Below are 26,463 nucleotides of genomic sequence, written 5' to 3' on the forward strand. Positions count from 1 at the left end.
GTTTTCAATAGCAAGGGCAATAACTCATACTAATTATTTTTCGATTTTTCTGATTTTCAATAGGATTTATCCTTTCGTCAAGAGGCGTCAAGAATTGTCCCTTTTAGAGTGTTAACAAGCTAAAACTTGAACGCGTTTTCAAGAACTAGGGCAATAACTCATACTAAATATTTTTTGATTCTTCCTTCCAATAGGTTTCATCCTTGGGTGATTACGAACATTCACACCAAGTTTCATCAAAATCTGTCAAGAATTGTGCCTTCTAGAGTGCTTAAACAAGCTAAAAATTGTATGGGTTTTCAATAGCAAGGGCAATAACTCATACTAATTATTTTTCGATTTTTCTGATTTTCAATAGGGTTTATCCTTTCGTCAAGATCCGTCAAGAATTGTCCCTTCTAGAGTGTTTACAAGCTAAAAGTTGAACACATTTTCAAGAACTAGGGCAATAATTCATACTAAATATTTTTTGATTCTTCTGATTTTCAAGAGGGTTCATCCTTGGGTGATTACGAACACTCACAACGAGTTTCGTCAAAATCTGTCAAGAATTGTGACTTCTAGAGTGTTTACGAGCCAAAAATTTAAATGCGTTTTCAAGGGCAATCTCATACTAGATATTTTTAGATGTTTCTGATTTTCAAGAGGGTTCATCCTTGGGTGATTACAAACACTCCAGTCCTGTCTCGGTTTGCTGGGTATTTTGGGTTTGACGTCACTCTACTCTGTCACTTGATCTATAGATCTGGTAGCCTGGTTATCTGGTCCAGCTCAGTATTCATATAAACCACATTGCATGCATGCAGCATACTTTTTATAAGCCAACATGACTAGCTAACTAAAACCTCCTGTAACTTTAAGACCTAAATTTAAATCAAATGTGATCAACACATTTCACTAACTGATTTAAAGTCAGTTGAATTCAGATTAAGTCTTACATACAAGAGAAAAAAAGTTTAAAGTCTACATGTTTCAATTATAGTGAGACATTATATCTAATGGATAATTAAATATCTTTTTCTTCAAGTGAATTTTTTTTCCTTGTATTAGATGCAGAATATGGTCATTACAAATTCATTGGTAAACCAAATTTTACTTGACCTAGTGTTAGAGATTTTAGTGAACAAGTAAACTTTATTGTATACCTAGAATAAAACCTAGTAGCTTACTCTGAATAATGTCTAGAGATCATGCTAGCTCACCTACATTTCACATATTAAACAAATAAATACAGTCATTTACAGATGTTTCTGTATTAGTTTCATTCATATTGCATTGTACATTGATTTTTACAGTGTCGTTCAATTTCAATATGTGAAGCTTTTGAGTTTAACTACTTTTCTTTCATTTTAGGGCGTGTTGTCAAAGTCAGATATAACGTTTGTAGATAACAAGCCTCAATGTCCTGTTTGTCTCAAGACATTTGCCCATACTGGCAGTTTGCGTTTACATGTCAAAGAAAGGCACATGAATGAACAAACAGGTCCATGTTTATATTGTGGTAGAACATTTACAAGAATTTCATCCCTCAGAAGACATATTCATAAAGTTCATCTTGGAGATGTAGCTCTGTAATAAAAGTAAGATTACAATTTTCTTCATGCACAGGATCACAATTCTCGATGCTACATAGCTCAAGCATGATACAAATATGAATATTAAGATATATGATATTGAACAGGAATGCATAGTGTGTAGTTCAGCAGGAATATTAATAAGAATATAAATGTACAAGAATGCATATCAAATAAAAATTAAGCAAGTACAATTGAGTTAACTTTAAAAAGCAGGGATATGAAATGTTGAATAGGAATATTAAGGGCACAAATAGGGTACCAATTGAGATGAAGGAATCAAAAGGGTACAAATGGAAGGAATTAATTGAGCTGGAATATAAAGGGTACTATTGAAAAGGAATGTAAGGATTGAGCAGAAATGCAAAGGGTAGAACAACATGGAAGTTTTAAAAAACAATTGAGAAGGAATAGAAAGGATACTAATCTTTATTGACAGAGTTACACTATAATGTAATCAAACATGATATTGATTAGCTGTTTAAACTGTAATCATACTCTTAAATAATCAAAGATTAAGATAAGTTAGTATATTGTTATAATATAAAATATAATAATCAGTACCTTTTCTTTCTATATTTTAGATATATGCTCAGGATAAAGTGATATGTCCTAAATGTAACAAAGAATATGCTAACCAGACATCTTGGAGGGAACATGATAGATCTGTACATCAAAATTTACCACGAGGTCCACAATGTCCAGTTTGTGGTCAAAGATTTTCCAGACCATGTCGACTTGAAAAACATCTACAGAAAGCTCATGGTTGTCTTTATGATAAACATCCTTGAGCCAGAAATAATTCAAAACTTATACTTCATAAATGGCTTGTTTAAAATAAAAATCTGTTAATCAAAATCAGTAACCCTGCTTAAGCAATTTCAAAGTCAAAACTCGACTTCATAAATAGAACAAGCCCTGGCATAGCCAATGAGTTTTGAAACGGACACACCATAAGCTGGTGACAGAGGTATGTTACTGCACATGAATGGAAAAATCAAAGTCGTCACGTTTGTCTGATACAAAGATCGTGATTGTTGATAATTTCGAGTAACAGGTCTAAGTAAGACACTTTAGTCTTAGAATGTTGTCCCTGCAAATATACAATATAAAGATCTCAGATTGGTTGATCTGGTTTTAATCGAAATTTCTTGAAGATGTACAAAAAGCACCAGATCAATATTATGTTAAAGATCCTTTAACATTTGGAGATCACATAAAAGGAGGCTGTATGCCCCTTGTTGAAAACTGTAGGATGTCTTTATTAACTGAGGACACTATATAACAATTTACAAGAAAATGAATACTTAATTCATCAATCATATGATATAACCTGTGTTTATGTTTGTGTATTGTGTATATTTATATTTGTATTAATAAATAAAATATTTGCCAAGCTTATATCATGTACTTAAACAATTAAACCAAATGTTCTGCTTGTAAATAAAAAAGAGAAACCATTTGCCCATGATTTTTAATGTGAAAGGGGAAAAAAAGTGATGGCCAAATCTCATTTAGCAAATTGGATGATCACAATGAACACCTGTGAAGAACATTTATTGACATTAAAAACATTGCATATGCAAAGCAGATCAGATTGAATTTTGACTGAATGACAATTAACAAATTACATAAAATACAAATAATCAATATTCATCTCAATATGTCAGTTTTAATTTCTTTTAACACAATATCCATCTCAATATGTCAGTTTTAATTTCTTATAACACAATATCCATCTCAATAGATCATTTTTAATTTCTTATAACACAATATCCATCTCAATATGTCAGTTTTAATTTCTTATAACACAATATCCATCTCAATATGTCAGTTTTAATTTCTTATAACACAATATCCATCTCAATAGATCATTTTTAATTTCTTATAACACAATATCCATCTCAATATGTCAGTTTTAATTTCTTATAACACAATATCCATCTCAATATGTCAGTTTTAATTTCTTATAACACAATATCCATCTCAATAGATCATTTTTAATTTCTTTTAACACAATATCCATCTCAATAGATCATTTTTAATTTCTTTTAACACAATATCCATCTCAATAGATCATTTTTAATTTCTTATAACACAATATCCATCTCAATATGTCAGTTTTAATTTCTTATAACACAATATCCATCTCAATATGTCAGTTTTAATTTCTTTTAACACAATATCCATCTCAATAGATCATTTTTAATTTCTTTTAACACAATATCCATCTCAATATGTCAGTTTTAATTTCTTATAACACAATATCCATCCTTTCAATGAGCCAAGCTATATATTATGTAATAAATAACTGATTTATTTGAATTTTTCAGATGAATATAAGTTCTAATAAAAGAAAAGTTACTTGTCCTGCTTGTGGTAATGTATACATTGGAGTCAATAATTTCAGAGAACATTTTCGTGTGCTGCATATGAACGGTACACGGGGACCAAGTTGTCCCACTTGTGGTAAAAATTTTACCAGAAGATGTAGATTGGTACAACATATCAAAAAGAGGCACCCAGATTCAATGCCTTAACCATTTTCCTGTCTGTATTCATTATAAGTTTGAACTACTGAAAATTGTTAAATGAGCATGCAACAATCTTATGATGACTAAAACATCAAACAGTATTATCATCCAGGCCTGTATTATTTATATGATTTTTAAAAGATATATGTATTTTATTATTAAGCCCTCCCTACCCTTCATAGAAATTCATTATAACAAGACACTATGAATACTGGAGTTTATCACACATAACATTTGAATGTTAGTGCACCCACCAAAAATGACAATAAAGGCCTGAGTCTGGAAAAATATGTGGCAGTTGAGTAACAATCACCAGTATGAAATATTCGACCTTCTTTTGAAATTTTTGGGATGATAGAGTCTTTACAAGCAAAAAATTCAACCTCATACTAAATGTTTTTCAATTTTTTCATCCTTGGGTGATTACAAACACTCAAACCAGGTTTCCTCAAAATCCGTCAAGAATTTTGCCTTCTAGAGTGTTTACAAGCTGAAAATTGGACGTGTTTTCAAGAACAAGGGCAATCTCATACTAGATATATTTAGATGTTTCTGATTTTCAATAGGGTTCATCCTTGGGTGATTACAAACACTCACACAAAGTTTCGTCAAAATCTGTCAAGAATTATGCCTTTTAGAGTGTTTATGAGCATTTCAAGAACAAGGAAATAACTTTTACTAAATATTTTTGGGATTTTCATTAGGGTTCATCCTTGGTGATTACTAACACTTTTGTCAAAATCTGTCAAGAATTGAGCCTTCTAGAGTGTCTACGAGCAATTATGGACTGACAAACGGACATGGGTGACGGCAATATATGCCCCACTGCCTCCCATTCCATGTAGGCATATAAAATTGGGGTACAAAGACAACCATTTATTATCACACAAGTTTCACATAACATCTAAAATTAAAATCAAACATGCTTAAGTTCAGGATGAGAAGGTGATTATTAATGTTTATAAACTGAATGTTCCACTCCCAAATGATTTTTCTGTACATGATTTTTCAATGTCTCTCTACGCTTAAATATAGAGCCACAAATTGAACATGGGTATTTTCTGTTGGAATGATTTTCTTTCACATGGCGTTTTAATATATTTACTGTAGTGTACATTTTTGGACAGTATGGACACTGTTCTTTTTTTCTTAACTGAAATAGACAAAAAATAAGATATTCAAAGAGCATGTCAATATTGTGCCACAACTAATTAAAAGTCATTATACTAATAGGGCAAAGATGTACCTGCAGAATGGTGCTTGGTTAGATCTAAAGTTTGCTAAAATATTACACACTCTAGATATATGTTTCAACTTAAATACATGTATCTAGATAAGTCATATCAGTGTTAATTAAGTGAGTTCAATAATATTATTTATTAAGCCATTGAGCATCTTAACTTGAAATATGTAACAAATTTTTGGTGATGTTACAAATCTTGTATTATTAAGTACAATTTACAAATACACCAGCTATTTGCAGTTGAATGCAGACAACAACTATATTAACAATAAAGATAAGAATTCCAGGCAATAAACTATAACTTTGTCTGAAATTATGTTCTTGGTGCACTAAGTTACAAAATCTAGAAAAGTCAAAAAGCGTTACATAAAAATACTCTCAAGAGTATTCAAGACTTCAATGCCTTCCTGTATACAAACAAAATTTAGAGTGATAAAAACAGTATTGAAACCACAATCTCAAGTAGAAACATAATTTTTGTTTACCAAGATGAAATCAGACTAAATTACCTTCATGTTGCTTGATAAAGAAGATGAGTTAAATGAAATCTTTTGATGTGTTGTTTTAAGTTGGGATGTTGTGTGTATGATTTGTAACAGAAAGGGCATCTAAAACGTATGTTAAGGTGTGAATGGATATGCCTCACTAAATGGCATTTCTGATTATACTTATTACCACACATCTTACAACTTCTACCATCCTCAGATATATATTCTTCTATCTACAAAATACATAAAATATTCCTTATACATGGATCATAAATAGACATATAAAGGTGTGTTCATAGTGTATCATATAATCTGTTACAGTTCAGAAATCTCTAGATTGATTTCAAGAAATTAGTTGATAAACTAAATGGTCACAAAAAGGGATATAACTGATTAAAACTGGCAACAAGTGCAATTTTTTAGATGAAGATACGCTCTGTTCAACAATAGATCAGATTTTCAAAAAACTGACAGTTGCTTGCAGTCTTCTAAAATCCAATATCTCAGACCAACATAGTAAGTTCTACTTTTGACTTATGTTGGCTTTATTCATTAAGATAAATAACATGACTTGTTTCGAAGATGAATTTTCATTTATTAGAGTACAGTTAGATAAGACACCAATAAAATTACAAATGATACTACTTAATCATTCCCAACATTATGAAAGTATAGATTATATTTAATCATAACACAGTAAACTATACTTCAGTACTTCCCCACAAGTTCAACACACATTGCAACATACAGTTCTCAAACTCAATGTATTACTGTCAAAGTCACAATTCAATACATATATGCAGTTCCAAAAGTCCAAATGAATTTAGTTTAAAGTCACAATTCAATATGCTGTTCCCAAAGTTACAATACATTTCTCAAAGTTACCATTCAATAAAGTTCACATTCCAAATATTTGGTTCATAGTCTCAATTTATAATAATGTTCAATGTTTTGTAAAACATTTTCATTATCAAAAACGTCATAAATTATACCTGAAAATATTTCTATATCTATGTATCAACATGTTTTCAGGTTTTGTCTTGCGATTCGCATCGCTTGTGCTGGGTTTATTTATTTTTTTTATGCAATTCTAGATAACGTTCACAATTCTTTATGATTTCATACATTGTTCATTACCACACAATTTATAATCATTAATATGATCTACAAGTGGTCTTTCATCTGCATGATTGAAGAAGCATGTGACATCCTAATATGTTTGGTTAAATTGGGTTTTTGAGAGTAAGATTTATGACATATTGGACATGTGAAACGTATCTTTAAATGTACTTGGATATGTCTTGCAATATGCTGCTCAAAAACTTTCCCACATATTTTACAGGTATGACCATCTTCTGATACAAACTGAGCAACCTACAAACAGAAATAACACGTTATTTTCTTCGACAGCTTCAATTATCTTGCATATTTTTAATCAAATTTTACTATCAAAAATCTCAATTTTTACAATATTGTCTTCCTACACTGTAATAAAGTAAATAATCCTTAAGCGACATTTAGGGGTAGAGATCATATTAAATAACAGAACACAATTTTACTACTTACATTCACTTGAAGATGACAATGTAGATTGTTGAAACGTTGTGTGCAATAAAACTAAGGAGTAGTATACCATAAAATTGTATTCCGTTATTTAATGTAATAAAGTTTTATGGAAGACCAGTAAACAAATAAAGTATCAAATGCAATTTTCAACCAATTTCACCTCATTCAACAGCAAATCTGTTGACAACAATACAATCAGACAATCAATTATGACAGTGCAATCACATACACCATAACTTAACAGTCAATTGACAACACTCAACAATAATCGTTTAATTTAATCTAGGGAATTATTAATTTAATACAATAGATGTGGTCTGTGATCTGACGTACATGTACATGTATATAACTTACTCTGAAAGTATCACAATACAACCTGGCCCTTAACAAAGCAGTCAATTTTAATCATACCCCCGACTGCTTGCTTAAAATTAGTTTGACTGAATAATAATGAAATTCTTGAATATTTAAAAAAAATATATATCTATGAACTTAAAATTGATAAAAAAAAAATTAACATACAATCAACTTGAGGTATATTTTTCATTTGTTGCTGAATCGAAATGTGGATGTAAACTTCTAATATGACTACGTAAACTAGCTCTCTGAGTAAAACCTTTCTTACACAATGGACAAAATATCAAAATATTTAAATGAACGCCACGAATATGTCTGTTTAAACTGCCTTGCTGAGTAAATACTTTCTGACACCATTGACAAGAAAAGCCCTCATTTCTTGATGCCTAAAATAGAAATAAAATACCTTATGAATCACCACTTCCTAAACATATCCAAACTTATATCAATATTTATAATTCTTTAGAGGTATTTTATAAACCTTATCAATTATCCATTTTGAAGAGAACTGGAAACCTATTTGATGATTAATATCTTTCAGAAATCTTAAATCTGGCTAATATAATTTTAAGATCACATCATGCCAAAATATATTCTATTTTTAGTTTAATTGACTCTCAACATACTATAAACACTAAACCAGAAAACAATTGTGCTGTACATGATTTATGAAATCCCTCCTATTTCAGTTAACCTTCTCAGAGTCCCTTTTTTTCGCCTTTCCCCTTTCACATACCTCAAAGACCTGATCAATGTTGTTAATATAAAAATAGAACTTAAATAGCCTCCTTTCACATGTGACACAAGTTTGTAAATGAAGCGATTGTAACCAACCAATCTGAGCTCTAGACAGAAAGACTGTAAACATTATGACTTTCTGTTAAGGCCTCAGCTTGGTTGTATTCGCATACAATCCAATCAAATAGCTGCATTTACAAACTTGTGTGACATGTGAAAGGTGGCTATTGCAGTTAGTTAATTCATAATAGTTTGACATTGAGAAGATTTACAACACCCAAATTTCTCCAGGTTGTATTCTTTCGTAGGTGAACATCTCTAGATATGGATTCATAAACACATGTTATTACAAAAACTTTTAAACAGAAAAATGAATATCTTTATATCAAAGGTGAAAAAGTGACTAATTTCCAACAAGATCTTTATGAGCCATTAGTATATGACCCTTTAAATTACTCTTCTGAGTGAAAGTTTTCGCACAACATGGGCACTTTATTCGCATATTTAAATGTATTCCTTCCACATGTCTCTTCAGATTTCCTTTCTTACTAAATCCAATACCACAAATATTACAACACACAGTTTTATCTTGTTTATTTCCCTACAATAGAAAATAATCAGATATTTCATTTTGTGGCTTATTTAGTTTGGATTAGGATGAAATTTGAAGAGAGCCATGAAGTGGATAAAAGAATCGGGATATATTATACAGAACAATGTTTAACTGAAAAGATTCCATCATTAATGCCCCAAAGAACATGTCTTTAAACAAACGAAATGTAGACATGAGAATAAGTTCTAATTGAAAATAGGTCAATTATCTGGAGATCACATAGCGTGGAACTCTGAGTAAAAACAACATGTTTTTTCAGGTTCTGTTTTAATATTATATATCACTCTACAATTGAGCATTATCTTAACAGTGAAAGTATTTTATATTTGTAAGATATAGAACATATCAGTACATCTACTAATATCACACCATCAATTCAGTACATCTTGGTCAATTTAAAACATTTCAAAATACAGTTTCATTCATTATTCTATGAGTATTTAATGTATTCCAAAATGAACATGGTTTATATTCAATCAATGACATATACAGAATCAAATATAGTCATCACTGATTATGGCCGCATCCATTGAAGACCAATTTTTATCAAATGAATCTTGAGTTAAAAAAAGGTGAATATATGCTATATCTCTGAAAACTATTATATGATAAATAATGCTATTAACCTTTCATTCATATTCAGTTTTCAGACTGGATGTACATTCTGGAACTAAGTCACACTCACAATAACTGTGCAAAGGATAATGGCATAAGAGACAAACTTTGTTATTTATATTTTCACATGATTATAAAATCAAATAACCTATCATAAAAATTTTACAAAAAGAAAATACGGAATTGAGTATTTTAATCAAATTTTTTGAATTCGTAAATTCTAATCAAAAACGAATAGCACAGCTTTTATCTTCATGTATCTATGAATGGGTATTTTAACCTTTGCAAACTGCTACATAAAAGCATTTCAGTGGCAGATAAAAAAAAAAGGAAATTTTACTTTCCCTTATCAAAAGGAATGAGCAGTTTTACAATGTGTTTTCATGGAAGATTTTTGGGTAAATGTTTGAACACAATATGGACATGGCAAACGTCTATTTAAATGATGACTAGTTACATGGCGATTCAAGCTCCCAGTTGTGGTAAAATATTTCCACACATTTGACATTCTACTGTTCTGGGTGTTTTGGCCTAAAAGTAAAAATAAATTAGGATCTAAATTAGCAATAAAAAATATTCATCGTGGCTATCACCTTATAGTCATAACCTGGTTTGTAATGAATCCCACCAAATTGTACCAACAGGGAGTGTGCTCAAATTTTGTCATGTGTTCAATGCAACCTCTCTAACCAGCATCTTTTTTAATCAACATCCCATCTAAACGGGCATACTAGTCCTACATAATCACTACATAATCTTTATTTTTTGAATCAATATTTTATTCACAAACATATGAAAAGGATTGGGGCACAGGCTTTCTCCTACATAACACTTCTACAATCTGTAGAAACTAACCTCAATAAACTATAGAAAAGTAGCCCATCGCAATCTGGTTTTAAAATCAGGCCACAAAATGGCCAATGTTAATTAAAATATCTTAACAGGAAACTGCATTCATTCTCAAATCAAATGTTATGACTAATTATCAAAGTAAACAAATAATCACTGATCCATTACTCCATTGAAATTACAATTTCGTGTGAATGTCAAAAGTAATTTAACACTGTCTTATTAGCTTATTCCACTCTAAACTGACATCCCTTCTAAACTGGCAATTTCTGTTTGTCTGGAGGGCTGCTGGTGGGTTTCATTCTTTAAATAATGGTTGATACACTTTTACACAGAAATTAATGGGAAATAAGCTATGACATTGATGTTCTCTACTCAAAGATTTTAAAAACAAATACTGTTTTTCTGAATCAAGATGTCATCAACCATTTCATCAGATTCAACAACTGATCTGATGTATTTAAATAGGTTTTAGAAGACACATTTTGTTTTCTTCAGTACTTTATTATGTAACAAATAATAAGCTGTTGTCAATAAACCAAAACAAATAATCAGTGAAACAAATAATAATCTTACACTAAAAACAGTTCTAAATATGTAGATCCTTAAACAAGTGTATAAGAGGATAACTTTCCTCAAATTTCAATGCTAAAAAACTTATCAAACTGTTATTTGTATTAATGGCCAATCTAAAATGATAAATATATTAATATCAAACTTCAACATGAGTTACACATAGATAAATATAAATCATTTCAAGCTATTTGCATCTCTGTGTACCTTAAACATTAATAAAACTGAGCATCTGATAAATCTAAACTAAAACATATTTCAATTCCAAAAATATGTTGATGCTTTGTTCAAAGAGAACAAGAAATAAAAATGTAAAATCAAAATCCTACTTTTAAATCTCAATAGTAGAAAATTGTAGAACTACTTCAATATAAACATGTTGGTCATTGTTTTTTTAAAACTGATGTCTTCTGAATTTTTAAGTTCGACCACATGTACAAATGGAGTTTAAATATCTTTAGAAGAGGTTGAAATGAATCAATGATTAAAAGATGACGTTTTTTTCTGTTGGAAATTATTAAAGTGCAGCAGGATTAACATGGAATATACATGACCTTCACATAGAAATACTTTTAATTTGTGTATAGTTATTTACAGTTGTTTAGTTTTATGTGAATACTGATTAACATGCACTAATAACACACACTTCTGGTATATACATTGATTACTTATTGAAATGAATGCATGTTTCGTTTATGTTCTGAAAGATAGTCTGCCCTAACAAACTTTTTTTGACAAATATCACAAGTGACCCGATAATTTAAATGCGCACCACGAGCGTGCCTTGTTAAAGCACTTTTCCAAAGAAATTTTTTATCACACCAATAACAGAAAAATGGCCCTTTCTTATTCCCTGCATCACCAACCTAAAATAGAAATAGAAATGTTGGTGAGGAGTATAATTTCTGATTTTCCGTTCAGATGGCTTAAAGAAAGTTAGTAAAGAGTTGTTATTTTAGTTTCATGTTTATTTTGGGCACTTATGGTTTTTCTTTTCATGATTCAGAAATGTCTTAAAATCCAGATATTAGTTAAACAATTCACATCTTTGGTTTCCTTATGAAACTACAGAACAACTAATGTCTTACGTAATCTGTCATGTCAGAACATTGTGGTGGTGGTTACTGAAAACTAAACATAAGACAAACAATGACAGATCATGTCAATACAGGCATCACAAGGGTGTTCAAGTCATAAGGCTAGGATTCTACTTCTGGAATAGCATGTTGTACAAATATTCTAAAACTGAGTTCTTCTGTAAAGATCTTATTTATCTTATACATATCATGTTCATGTGTTGTTTCGTTCATAGGTTTAACATTATTAATAACACCAGAAATAAGGCTGTAATCGGAGACCCATCAATGTGAAAACAGTAATGACTGATACAGTTAATATTTAACTTGTCCTTTGCAGTCTGGTGGAGTGTTTAAGTTTCTTTGAGACATTTTTTGAGGTATTTAAAAAGTCATTCCACTCTTTTTGCCGGTCAGAATTTTTTTTTTTTTGCTTAAATTTGTGAAAACTATACACCAAAATCACCCTATAAAATATCTGAAAGTTTTAAGTAAAAAACTCCAGCCGTTAATTTTTAAAAGACCAAAATATGTAAAAACATTACGTAAGGTTTTTAAGATCATTATGCTTTTTGGAAGCCGTTTGAAAACTACAATATGGATTTGAGTAAAATTAACGCCTAATTGAAGAGAAATATGTCTCATGCGTATTCTAAAGATTTCAACTAAATATAACAAGCCATTAAAAAGTCAAACACCATAACTTGGTCAAACTGCCTACTTAGCAATTAGTACCCTTCGTTTTTAATTATAAATTTTGTCTACAAGAAGATACCTAGATATAAATAGCATATTTTAGAAATATTTTTAGCTATAATTTTTTGATTATGACAATATTTTTCAAAAAAGAGGAATTCCCTTTAAAAATGTTAGGTAGTATATTGAAATTTACATATATTTAAAACAAAGTTGGTAGCATATTGTTCTTAGCAATTGTCATATATTCATCTGAAGAAACTATCAAAGAAGCAAGATATGGAATATATGGAATATATACAAATTTGCACTTTTTGATCATTGTTAAAGCTTTAATTTTCACATTAATTTTGATAAAAAAAGCAATCTGGTTAAAATCAAGATCTGGATGTGTCCTTTTGTGTTTCTTCTGCATTCCATGATCTGACAAGATTCTTCTTTAAATCATGTTCTGTGGAGTAATCAAAATATGTCATAATTTATGCTAACCAATCAAAACCCAGTTAGAAGTGGTCAGATCATAGATGGCAAATTGAGATTAATATGACATCCAGATTTGCAGTACTAGATAGATGATAAGCCCTATCACAGAACAATACAGTTAATAGTGACTTCCTTACATGAATATTCTAAGCACAAAAATTAGATTTAACATTACAATCCTTTCCTATTGCTTGAGTTATAGCAACCACATCAAAACTATGCTTTGTTTTAAGATGTCGTACAAGATGTTCCTTTCTGGACAGCCATTGACTGCAAACTGGACAAACAATATGTCTCTTCTCATGAACAGTTTTAACATGGCGAGTCAAACTGCTTTTAAATGACACTGTTAAACCACAAATTGGACATATAAAACCATAACTTGCCTAGAAAGTAAAAACAGTACATCGTTTCATTTCATTTATTAAGTTGAATATAACAATTGCACATAAATACCAAATAAAGTTCCAGATTCAAAACAAAACACATACATCTTGGCAACAAATCATAGAAGCATATAACACAAGTACACAAAAAACATGCAAGATTAGCCGGGCAAATCTGAATGAATTAATATTGGCAACCTTTCTAATGCATCAATCTTTCAGATTCCTTTATATGACTGACAGAAGTTTACAATCTAAGGACAGTTTGTTTCGTAAACGATACGCTTATCCCACAAAATAGAACCAATAAAATGATTTGGTTGACTGTGATCTTACAGCAAATGATAACTAAATGTCAACTATTTAATACTTTAGATCAGCTTAATTCTATCAATGGAATGGTTTGATCAAAATTCCTGAGTACCAGTATTTTTATATTTCTCAAAATAGTCCCAGTGACATTTACGTAAATGTTTAATTCTGTTGTTTTTAAATTTAAAAGTCTGTCCACAGATAGGGCATATACTGGTACAATTGAGATGCATGCCTTGCTCATGTTGGGTCAAGTTTGAACGTGTTTTGAACAGTTTATTACACCATGAGCACTGGTATTTCTTCCCCTCAATCTACAAATAAAATAAAATTTCACTTAATTCTTCAATCCTGTTCCAATAATTAACCTGCAATTTTCACAAGTCATAACTTTTGCAGAGCTGTAGCATAGGCGGTACATACATGTGTATCTAAGTGGTGAAAAATTCAAAGGATTTCTATGGGAAGAAGGACAAGAATGAAATTAATCACAACAACCTCTTATAACATAGGAAACCAAGGTGTTTGCGTCCTTGAAGGTTTCAATACTGGCATAGGTCAAATACCTTCAGATTTTTCAACCTGGTTTGATACAGATTAGAGGGATTGATATAGAAAGAGCATCTGGTCCAAAAGTGTGAGGCCCTCAGTACTACAATCTAACCATCCTTTAAAAGATGGTTCAAATCCGAAATTATTCTTTAAATGCCACTGCCAATGCAAAATTTCCTCTTGATGAATAGTAGAGTTCATTTCATTTTAGATAACATAGATATGAGTGGATGTAGGCATACTTTAAAAGAGAAAATAGTTTGACCTTCAGGCCTTCCAGAACATTAGAGAAAGGTTTGCCATCTGTTTGACCAATGGTACTTTAGTCTCAGAAACAGTAATATTTTAGCTAAACTAATTAGTAACAGTGACAACAGCTCATCGTCTTTTCTTGAGACTCTGTCATATATGGCGAATGGGGAACCTGTCCCTTTAATGTCTTGCTCTGCATTGAAACTAACACATTATTAATAAGACTTTTTATGCTGCTTTGGTAACAAAAAAGACTAGATTCACAAAAAAGGTTAACAGCTGCCACAGAGTGTTTATATTTATATTAACCAAAGTATTATGTTAATGAAATTATGTTCATGTTTTATTTTAGCTATGTCGCACTCATTGTAGAATGAATTAAAGCTATCTATTGCTGTTTTCAATTGGGTTTTGTAAAGCTAGCGTTCAATGAATTTTGGGTTCTAAATCCTAATCCCAGTAGAAATTCAAAGTTTCTGATGAAAATATATTTATTTTCTGACCGTTCTGAAAGTAACCGGCGATTTGGAATCAAATAGGCGTCGTTTTTTGCCAGCTGCCGGCCCTTAATGACACCCCTGTCTAAGCCTTATTCAATTCTATATATTATTGTCATTATTTCAATCATCAAGTAACAAGCACAACACAGCAGATAAAAATATATTTCAAAATTTACACTTTGTATTATGCATGAAAAATAAATAACACCAAAAAAGGCAATATGCATATTATCCAAACTTATTTTCAATTAATTCTTTTATCTCAGGATGAAAGTGACGAATATGTTCCTTTAAATTGTCATTCTGACTGAAATTTTTAGGGCATGCAGGACACTGAGCACGATATTGAAGATGTTTCCCTTTCATATGTCTCTGAACATGAGATGGATACATAAACTCTTTCCCACATATAGGACATCTTTTTGATGATTGACCCTACAAAATAAAAAAGAACTTTCTTATTTCCAAGATCAAATCCCAAGGGTTTTTCTTAAAGATGTTTATATTGATTCTAATAGAAGTTCTCATGTTGATGTATATCCTTACATAAATATAAAATCTACCATTAGATATGATATATGAACTAATGTATGTATTAGAAGGGAGTAATTTTTCAAATTATTATTATAGATTGTATTTATAAAATTATTGGTAGAATAAATAAAATCTACACTCAAAAAAGTCTGCACTGATTTATTTCTATTGGGAGTATAGAGGAACAAGCTACATGTTTATGTTGGTCCTCATTATCGGCATTACAATACTCAGACATTAAACAATACATTTAATATACCAGTACTACATACATACATGTGTAATCTACCGATGTTGTCGGGTTTCTACCGCTTTTGCATGTTGTCTATAACTCTACCGGCGGGATACCCGATTCTACCGATTTTTGGTTTTTTTCCTTTGGAAAAAGTAACATTGCCAGTACATATTGTTGACTAAATATTGCTTTCAGAACATACTGATTTTTAATATGGTATTACATGTAGGCCTACCGGTACCATTTAATTTAGAGGGCTGGGATCATGCTTGCTTTCTTGTTTTCAAACATCATTTCACCTTGACATTATTTTTGATTCAATCAATACTGAAGAATGATAATATCAAATTTTTTTTGGGCCCCTAAATTTGAAATATCAGGCACTATTTCTAGAATTATCTATAATTATAGATTGTTAATTTTAACTGTATCATATAGGCCTATGATCAATTTAATTAATTTACAAGGCTTAAAGCTTTTTTGAAAAAAAAGAAAAAAACAATCAATTTGGAGTTTCAAATCACGAATTTACGCGCTTTGGAAAAATCTCCTGACTTTTCACCCAATCTCCAGATTTTTCAAGGCAAATCTCCAGATTTTTTTTCCTGACCTGTACACATGTATGACTACATATCATTCTACAATTCATGTCTTGAACACTATTTTAACAGTGAAAATATTTTGTTATTGTACCAGTATATAAAGATAGATGTACATGAAATTAACACAACTATTTGATCATGGTGTAAAAGGGGATTGAAAAGAAATACCTCCTATTTTTTATCCCATGGTTTGTCAGCCCATCCATTTAACTGGAAAGCTCTTCCAGCCCTTCCAATCTGATTAAATGTTGTCAACTGAGTCAGAAAATTTAAAAGTATCATGACAATCTTGTACATACAGAAAATCTATACCTTCAATTCTGACAAAAACAAAAGCTAAGCAAATTCATTTTTCTTTGGACAAGGGAAAATATATAACTTCCACAAAGTTTTTCACACTGATTGAACTGAATGACAATTTAAAATCCTAATCACAGACATTTGAAATAATCAAACTATTTCCTTAATAGTTCTTGATGCTGTGTACGGACATGTTGTTTCAAATTATCATTTTGAGTAAAACTTTTTTCACAAATTGGACACTGAATACGATAATTAAGATGTTTTCCTTGTATGTGTCTTTTAAGTTGACAGGGAAATGAGAACATCTTTCCACACATTGGACAACCTCTATCTGATTTCTCCTACAAAGTAAAATAAAACTACTTCAATGTGACAATCAATCCGTTTCTTTCATTTACTTCAGAAGGTGAGATTTTAGCTCCCCATATTCTATTCTAAGTATGCCATAATACATCAAACAATTTAAAAACCTCTAATGTCATCAGCCTACTGTTCTGGTGGGATTTAAATTTCATAAATACCTTGGAATATTATGTATAAAATCCAGTAGAAATTTAAAAATAATATCCCTATTTCTTATCAAGGCCTACCTTTCAACATCTAACAAATATAAGTCTAGCTCACTGTTTTTAAAATAAAAAGCCTTGCCAGTTTGTAAGGCAGATAAAACACTTCCTCTTAGGTTTATATGATATTTAAAGGTAAACAGACAAGACCCCCTGTGATTGTGATACATCTAAATTTATATGGAAATATATCTCTAATATCACCTCTAGTATTACAATAACAACTCTAGTCCAACTACCAAGAATAAAATAAAATCCTCTTAGAAAAGAAACTCATGTTATTAAAAATCGGATAAAATACAGCCTTCATAAAATGTATTTTCTTAATTGACTTGATTCTTCTTAACATATATTACAGATAGTACTTCTTTAATGTTAACTTTTAACAATACAATTGTTTTTACTAATTACAAACACTATTTCAAGATAAATTAATCTTGAGAAAAAGTTATTAATGTATAAAAAAACCCCTAGAATTCCATAATTGTGATAGACAAGTGTGTACACCACAGATAATGCTTCTTTTTCTGTACAGGTCATAATGAACAATGTTGTCAATTACTGCTATACAACAGTGTCTGTCTGTGGTATAAATCTTGAACCTAGCGAATGAAAGATGGAGAAAGAGCAGGATAAAGAAATTTCAATATATAATTCAAATATTCTATTTATTCGCTTGAAAAGGCATGTACTAATTAATGAAAATATCAAAGAAAAAATTATTATTTAAACAGCATGTTTTTGTGTGATTTCTGCATAAAATCAACATTCCAAAGAGTAAATAATCAGAACAATTGACAGCTGTACATAAATGATGCCTGGTTCTCAAATTTTACTAAATAAAATATTCTGGTAATAAAAACATGACTTTCACCTCTTCTTTATTTCTATTCTAACTAAACTGTGATCAGATGGAACTATAAATTACACCAATCTCATTTTCACACCCACAAACCCATTCGGGCATTGTTTAATACGGGTTAATAAAACCATGTCAAAACCCATATTTGGGATTCAATTATTTTATTATAGGCTTAATAAAGATTTTTTCCTTCAGACAAGCCAATTGACATAATTATCTGATTGTCCACAAAAATTTATGTAATATACCACTGAATGGAAAATCAAATTAGCTTACAGGCTATCCTGAAAATGACACATGTAAGCTACTATCCTACATAATCCTGTCACACAAGGTTTATACAGCTCAATATCCCATTGATGACAGTAATAAAAATAATCCTGAATGTTTAAGGCAAAAATGACTAAATGATAAAAAGCAGTCAAAAACAGGATTAAAAAAATAAAACTGGATTTAGAATATGTAATTTGACAATAAATTGTGAATAAATGTTGTTTTGAACTTGACAATGTAATAATTCAGACATATGGGTGTTAAAAATTACTATGTTCAAGCATACTGTATTTCGTATAAGCTAACTGAAGCTAATACCATCTCAACAAAATTTGATAAAGCACATAAAGCCTAGAGTAGAGCACAGATATTCTCACAGGTTAAGATAGATTTGAAACAAGAACAGTCCAGTTTATTCAGGTAATTTAAGTAGTAAAGAACACTTTACAGGTTTGTTTAAGTTTAGCTAAGTCTTTGGACAAGCAAAAATGTCTTGAGTATAACCAGTAAATTAATACTGACAAGTTAACCTTCTAAGGGTCATATTTTTTTTAATGCATGCAAATTAAAAGAAACTTAAATATTTAATAGAAACAAATATAAAATTTCCAAAGATATTCCATTCGCAGAATGTTAGTACCAAAAAATTGCTTTACCAGTTGATGAAGTTCTTTCAATTATTTAGAAATGTGATTTGGTTTTAATCAGACACTGGTGCAATTTGGATGAACATACCAAAGAACCATCTCATTTCCTTTTTTCAGAATCATCTTCTAACCCTGGTTTCCAAACTTCAAGACTTTTGGCACCACTTTTCTTTATACATACACTGGTAATATCATAACCCAGACTATAAGTTTTAATGTCATTAACCAGACTGTAAGTTTTAATATCATAACCCAGACAGTAAGTTTTAATGTCATTAACCAGACTGTAAGTTTTAATGTCATTAACCAGACTGTAAGTTTTAATATCATAACCCTCATACACTATAGGGGGTCACCCAAATAATAGAATATCTTTGGAATCAGCATTAGGTCAACACTTTCACTTACTTCAAACCTTACACTACTTTATCAAAATTCAGGTTGTAGGATAAACTGACTGGAGCAGCCAATTCTGAGGTGTTAAATGCAGAAGTGTTCAAAATTTTAAGTTTAGACAAAGTACAATGATGTCTATTACATAAAAAAATAGTGCAAAAATGTCCTTCCTCTGGGTGATGATTAGACTAAAGATCTGAACAACAGTGTAGCCTTATATAGGCCTGTAGTATTTTTAAAGTTAAAAGTTATGAGTTTTTTTTGTGTGAAAAAGGTTAGGTGAATAAAATTCTTCCATTGTAATAAATATCTCAAAACATCAATATTATTGTATTTAATTCCACATGAAGCCTGAACTTATGTCCACATCGAGTTTTTTCTTTTTCATCAAGACCTACATATTAGTGTTAGGTTTGAAGATTAAAAGCATTGTACCCTAAATAATAAAAAACACATACCTGAGCTGCTGTAGCTGACTGATTACTGCTCGAACCAATACCTTTAAAATAAATATTTTACACTTGGAAAATTAAGTTCAAAAATGAAATTTAACAAAATTCTTGCAAAATGTACTAAAGCTGATTGAGATAATTTGGTTATACACGAACAGTTGTGCCAACCACCTTCTTTAAAAGAAATAAACTCTTATAACAATGTGGCTGATTGGTAGCATGTGATTTGTTCCAGACAAATTCTAATCCAGTCTAGTCTGTAAGTGTTATATAGATTATAACCCGCTATGTAGATATTAATTATAACCTAGTCTAAGGGTTGTAAGATACAACCCAGACTGTAAGTTTTAATATCATTACCCAGACTGTAAGTTTTAATATCATTACTCAGACTGTAAGTTTTAATATCATTACTCAGACTGTAAGTTTTAATGTCATTAACCAGACTGTAAGTTTTAATATCATTAACCAGACTGTAAGTTTTAATATCATAACCCAGATTGTAAGTTTTAATATCATAACCCAGACTACGTTTTTATATCATAACCCAGACTGTAAGTTTTTATATCATAACCCAAACTAAATTAAATATCATAACCCAGACTGTAAGTTTTAATATCATAACCCAGACTGTAAGTTTTAATGTAACCAAGATGTAAGTTTTGATATCATAACCCAGACTGTAAGTTTTTATATCATAACCCAGACTAAGTTTTAATGTCATAACCCAGGCTGTAAGTTTTAATGTAACCAAGATGTAAGTTTTAATATCATAACCCAGACTGTAAGTTTTAATGTCATTAACCAGACTGAAAGTTTTAATGTCATAACCCAGACTAAGTTTTAATGTCATAACCCAGACTGATGTAAGTTTTAATATCATAACTCAAACTATAAGTTTTAATGTCATTAACCAGACTGTAAGTTTTAATATCATAACCCAGACTGTAAGTTTTAATATCATAACCCAGACTACGTTTTTATATCATAACCCAGACTGTAAGTTTTAATGTAACCAAGATGTAAGTTTTAATATCCTAACCCAGGCTGTAAGTTTTTATATCATAACCCAGACTAAGTTTTAATGTCATAACCCAGGCTGTAAGTTTTAATGTAACCAAGATATAAGTTTTAATATCATAACAAAGACTGTAAGTTTTAATGTCATTAACCAGACTGAAAGTTTTAATGTCATAACCCAGACTAAGTTTTAATGTCATAACCCAGAATGATGTAAGTTTTAATATCATAACTCAGACTATAAGTTTTAATGTCATTAACCAGACTGTAAGTTTTAATATCATAACCCAGACTGTAAGTTTTAATATCATAACCCAGACTACGTTTTTATATCATAACCCAGACTGTAAGTTTTAATATCATAACCCAGACTGTAAGTTTTTATATCATAACCCAGACTAAGTTTTAATGTAATAACCCAGGCTTTAAGTTTTAATGTAACCAAGATGAAAGTTTTAATATCATAACCCAGACTGTAAGTTTTAATGTCATTAACCAGACTGTAAGTTTTATTGTCATAAACCAGACTGAAAGTTTTAATATCATAACCCAGACTAAGTTTTAATGTCATAACCCAGACTGATGTAAGTTTTAATATCATAACCCAGACTATAAGTTTTAATGTCATTAACCAGACTGTAAGTTTTAATGTCATTAACCAGACTGTAAGTTTTAATATCATAACCCAGACTAAGTTTTAATATCATAACCCAGACTGTAAGTTTTACTGTCATAAACCAGACTGAAAGTTTTAATATCATAACCCAGACTGTAAGTTTTAATATCATAACCCAGACTAAGTTTTAATATCATAACCCAGACTAAGTTTTAATGTCATAACCCAGACTGATGTAAGTTTTAATATCATAACCCAGACTATAAGTTTTAATGTCATTAACCAGACTGTAAGTTTTAATATCATAACCCTGACTATAAGTTTTAATGTCATTAACCAGACTGTAAGTTTTAATGTCACAACCCAGACTGTAAGTTTTAATGTCACAACCCAGACTGTAAGTTTTAATGTCATTAACCAGACTGTAAGTTTTAATATCATAACCCTGACTAAAAGTTTTAATATCATAACCCTGACTATAAGTTTTAATGTCATTAACCAGACTGTAAGTTTTAATGTCATAACCCAGTCTGAAAGCTTTAATGTCACAACCAAGTATGTAAATTTAATATCATAACCCCGACTGTAAGTTTTAATATCATAACCCCGACTAAGTTTTAAGGTCATAACCTAGTCTTTAAGTTTTCATGTCAAAACCCAGACTGTGGGTAATATGTTGTAACATGTATGTATCTCATATATTTGGTAGTTCATTTATTCATAAATATATGCTAAATTTCATCATAAAATTATTATTATTATTATTCCACAATCCATGTCCTTTTAAATCCTTACCTGGTAAATAAGCAGTATTTTGATTTAAACCAGCATCAGTAAAACTTTGATTACCAGAATCATTAGCATGAAAACTCACAGGATAAAGACCCGATGTTTGTTCATGTAAACTGTTGAAAAAGTCATCGTCATTTGAATCAATACCGAAACTTGAAAGACTATTATCACCACCTTGAGCACCTGAAAATATACATGATGATAGATTATCAGCTCACCGTCTGGATATATAATTACCAATATGACATTACATTATTAGCTCGGCCCACACTGATGCACTTGGTATAGAAATACCAGAAATCATGTGTCCACAGAATGATGTCACAACTATTTATCATGAACGACTCAATTATGCTTTCATTTATTTACATAAAGAAGTAAAATGTTTCACAACAAAAAACTTGTCACACATACCTGAATATGGTTGAATTTGAAAACTAGCTGAAGGAGAACTAAATAAACAGGAATTAGTATTTGAATTGTCATCTTCATCTTTAACTTTAGTTAAATCAATATCTATTTCAATAACTTCAGGTTCCTCAACAGGTGGAGTCTCAATAGCTGTCACATCATCCTCAGTATCATCATCATTGTCAGTTTTTAAGACTTCAGGTTTACTTTCACCTGAAACACTATATGACTGTAAGTCTGAAGGATATGAAGGGTTTTTACTTTGACTAGAATCACCTTCTACCATATTTTCAGAGTCTTTTTCACCGGTTGACGCTGTATCTATTGATAAATCATGACTAGTAACAGATTCTATTTTTAGTTGACCATCATCTTCTTCTGTTTTATTTTTATTACTAGCTACAACACTACCATTTTCTACTTTAATAACTTCAAATTTAATATCAGGTTTATCTGTTGTATCAGTAATATTACCAGTAGAATCTGATTCTGGTTTATCAGCACCAGGTAAAGAATGAGCTGGTGTTGCTGATACTGATGCTGGATCAACAGGAATAGGAATGGACGGAGATGTTATTGTTGATGGTGCATTTAATCTTTGTGATGGTGATGCTGGTATTTTCCGGGATGATAATGATGATAAATTCATGGATTGACGCTGTGGTGATGAAAAACGAGGCATCTTAGCCATTTGATGAGGAGGAAGTCTATTTTGATCAAAGGGTCTTCTTCTCATTTGAGGATTTCGATTTAGTGAACCTGGGTAACCTTGAGGTCGTGAAAACTGACCTCTCTGATGCACTGTGGGTCTTCCTCCCCCAGGTTCATCTGTCAAGTCCACACTAATGTCATAACGAGTTTTACCCAAAACATTTGGGGTGGGGGGAGGAAGTGGTCTGTCTAAATTTTTCTTTGGTGTTTTTTGTTGTGGATCAGTGGCATAGAAACTTTTACTGATAAATGTCGTTGAAGATTCATCACTTTTAGAAACTTTTTCATTCACAATATAATTAAATTCTGTTGCACTATCAACTGTTAGGAATAAATGACCCACAACTTTCACATTTTTATCGAAATCTACATTTCCATGACATACAGCTTGTAAATTTTTTACTAAAGCTGAGATAAATTGGTTAGCAGATTTTTCTTCTTGGAAGTTCATTGCACTATTGTCAAATATCTGCAAGTAAATATATGAATTAGTAAAAAAAATTCATGCAAAACACAATAAAACAAAATGCTATCATGCCTACAAGCCAAATTTAATGTGTTTTACAAAGTCAAGGGCAATAACTCTGAAACCATTCATCCTATTGTAACTGATTTCAATCTTGACTGAGATCTCATCAATAAAATACATCCATCCTCTATCATTCCTACAAGCCAAATTCAACATGTTTTTACGAAGTCAAGGACACTAACTCTGAAACTATTCATTTCATTATTACCAAATTCGACCGAGACCGAGATCTCATCAATATACACAAACAGATCAATTTAAAGGATAGATCCTTTTCATTCATTCTTGTACAAAAACTTTTGCCATTATCATGCCTACAAGCCAAATTTGATGTGTTAAAGGCAATAACTACGAAAGCGTTCATCTAATTAATACTAACTTCGAACTTGACTGAGATCTTATCAATGCATACATGCATACCAAGTTTCATATAGGATAATGAAAATGCAGCATCTATTGCCCAGACAACAAGTCATAAAGTTCACAGGTTTTAGTCAACTTAGCACTTAATCGAAATGGATCACTATCATTATTGTACATTCAACCTATCAAAAGACATGACAGAGTTCTCATAACATTATTCTCCATCTTAAACATTAGCCTTACAGGTACAGGTGTACCATTTTTTTTACCAATGTACCTTAGTCTCAGAAATGGGAATTTTTTTTTCTAAGCCTATCAGTAATAGGCCTACTCTCTGACTACAATGTTTACTGAATTTAATTTTGACATTCATTTTTGTATGAAGTGAAACATCAATTACAAAATACTACTGTAAGTCTGATTGCCTTTGACTTGATGAAAATGTTAACCACTGGAAAGTTGAGGGGAATTTTCAGTTCTAACAGGTCATTTTCGCATAAATTTTCTGGGAGGGAAGAGTGTCCATTGTAGAATTATATTTCTATGGACCCGAAAACATTCTAAGATAAATGGCATAAAGTTGGAAATTCTATTATGATTATTTTACGAAATAAGAGAATAAATTGAAATGGTCAATATTGCCAAAGAGTACGGTAGTGTTCTCAGCTCACCTTCGAAATTTGATCCTTAGAATCCATGTTTACCCAAATTATATACGTTTGAAAGTTTAAAAGACGAGGCACTGCCATATTGTATATAGAGAAGCCATCTTGATAGGATTAGGAAAAAATTCAGCTCCTGACCAAATTAGGATGGATGGAGTGAGACTACAATTCATTGATGTTCAGTAAATGATGGCGACATCGAATCTATTTCGAGGTCTCTAACACAAATCATTCCAGAATAAAAATATTAAATATTACCAAGAATTACCTTTACTTTGGCAAAATAAATCGTTTTATCAATATATGGTCATTTGCAAAGGATATCCCCAAGTTTTAAATGCATTGTTCGCTATCTTTTCATCTTATTTCCGCTAGTCTTTATCATACGGATTGATAGGTGATTATAGACAAAACTTGATCAAGTCTATGACAAGAAATTTGGTTTGATATTTGCAATTCAAAAAACCATAACACAGTTATTTGTACTAATTCCCACATGAGACTTTCTACATGGAACTATTGCAGTTCTATGATCTCTATAGTAATAATGAATGTATAACTTTGTCTCGATAGTCAAATAAAGTCACCTAAAGAAGATTATCCACTATCTAGTAGAATGTATGAGTATTGTTATGGATACACACTAACTGTCCTCTATATCTTAAAACTGTTTACTAACTTACTTACTGTTAACTAAATAATCCCTTTAAAGTAACAATTGTGTGTTTCATACTCCAATATCATTAATATAAATGTTAAGTATAGCCACTGTTTTAATACTGCAACTCACTCGACTTTAAATCAATCAGTGAGTTGTGTTGATCACATTTAATTCAAAGAAAATAAACAGACAGCTGTCTTGCTAAATCCCTTAATATACCTTACGTGAATCATAGACATCATTGAATTTTGGCCAAGAATTGAAATTAACTTAGCGGCAAACTGGGAATCTTAATTGGGTGTTAACAATGATAATTACCTGTATACATTTTATCAAAGGAACTACAAGGACGACAGAATAATTAAACCAAGACTTCATTTTCTACAAATATGATATTCTGAAATATTACTTAACTGAA

The 26,463-nt window shown here is 30.7% G+C and overlaps 2 protein-coding genes across 2 annotated transcripts in view; both read left to right on the forward strand.

Moving 5' to 3' along the window:
* LOTGIDRAFT_117588 (hypothetical protein) overlaps positions 1-1,575 on the forward strand; it is a gene marked incomplete at both ends in the record, with an annotated part of 9,022 nt that extends 7,447 nt beyond the window's left edge. Inside the window, one exon of the mRNA XM_009055977.1 lies at positions 1,460-1,575. Within this exon, the coding sequence (XP_009054225.1) occupies positions 1,460-1,575 (116 nt within the window). The remainder of the gene's footprint in view (positions 1-1,459) is intronic.
* LOTGIDRAFT_91808 (hypothetical protein) overlaps positions 1,399-26,463 on the forward strand; it is a gene marked incomplete at both ends in the record, with an annotated part of 45,977 nt that continues 20,912 nt past the window's right edge. Inside the window, 2 exons of the mRNA XM_009055908.1 lie at positions 1,399-1,548; positions 2,159-2,342. Coding sequence (XP_009054156.1) covers positions 1,399-1,548; positions 2,159-2,342 — 334 coding nt within the window. The remainder of the gene's footprint in view (positions 1,549-2,158; positions 2,343-26,463) is intronic.

This window comes from Lottia gigantea (assembly GCF_000327385.1).
Source record: "Lottia gigantea unplaced genomic scaffold LOTGIsca_26, whole genome shotgun sequence".
Classification (NCBI taxonomy): domain Eukaryota; kingdom Metazoa; phylum Mollusca; class Gastropoda; family Lottiidae; genus Lottia; species Lottia gigantea.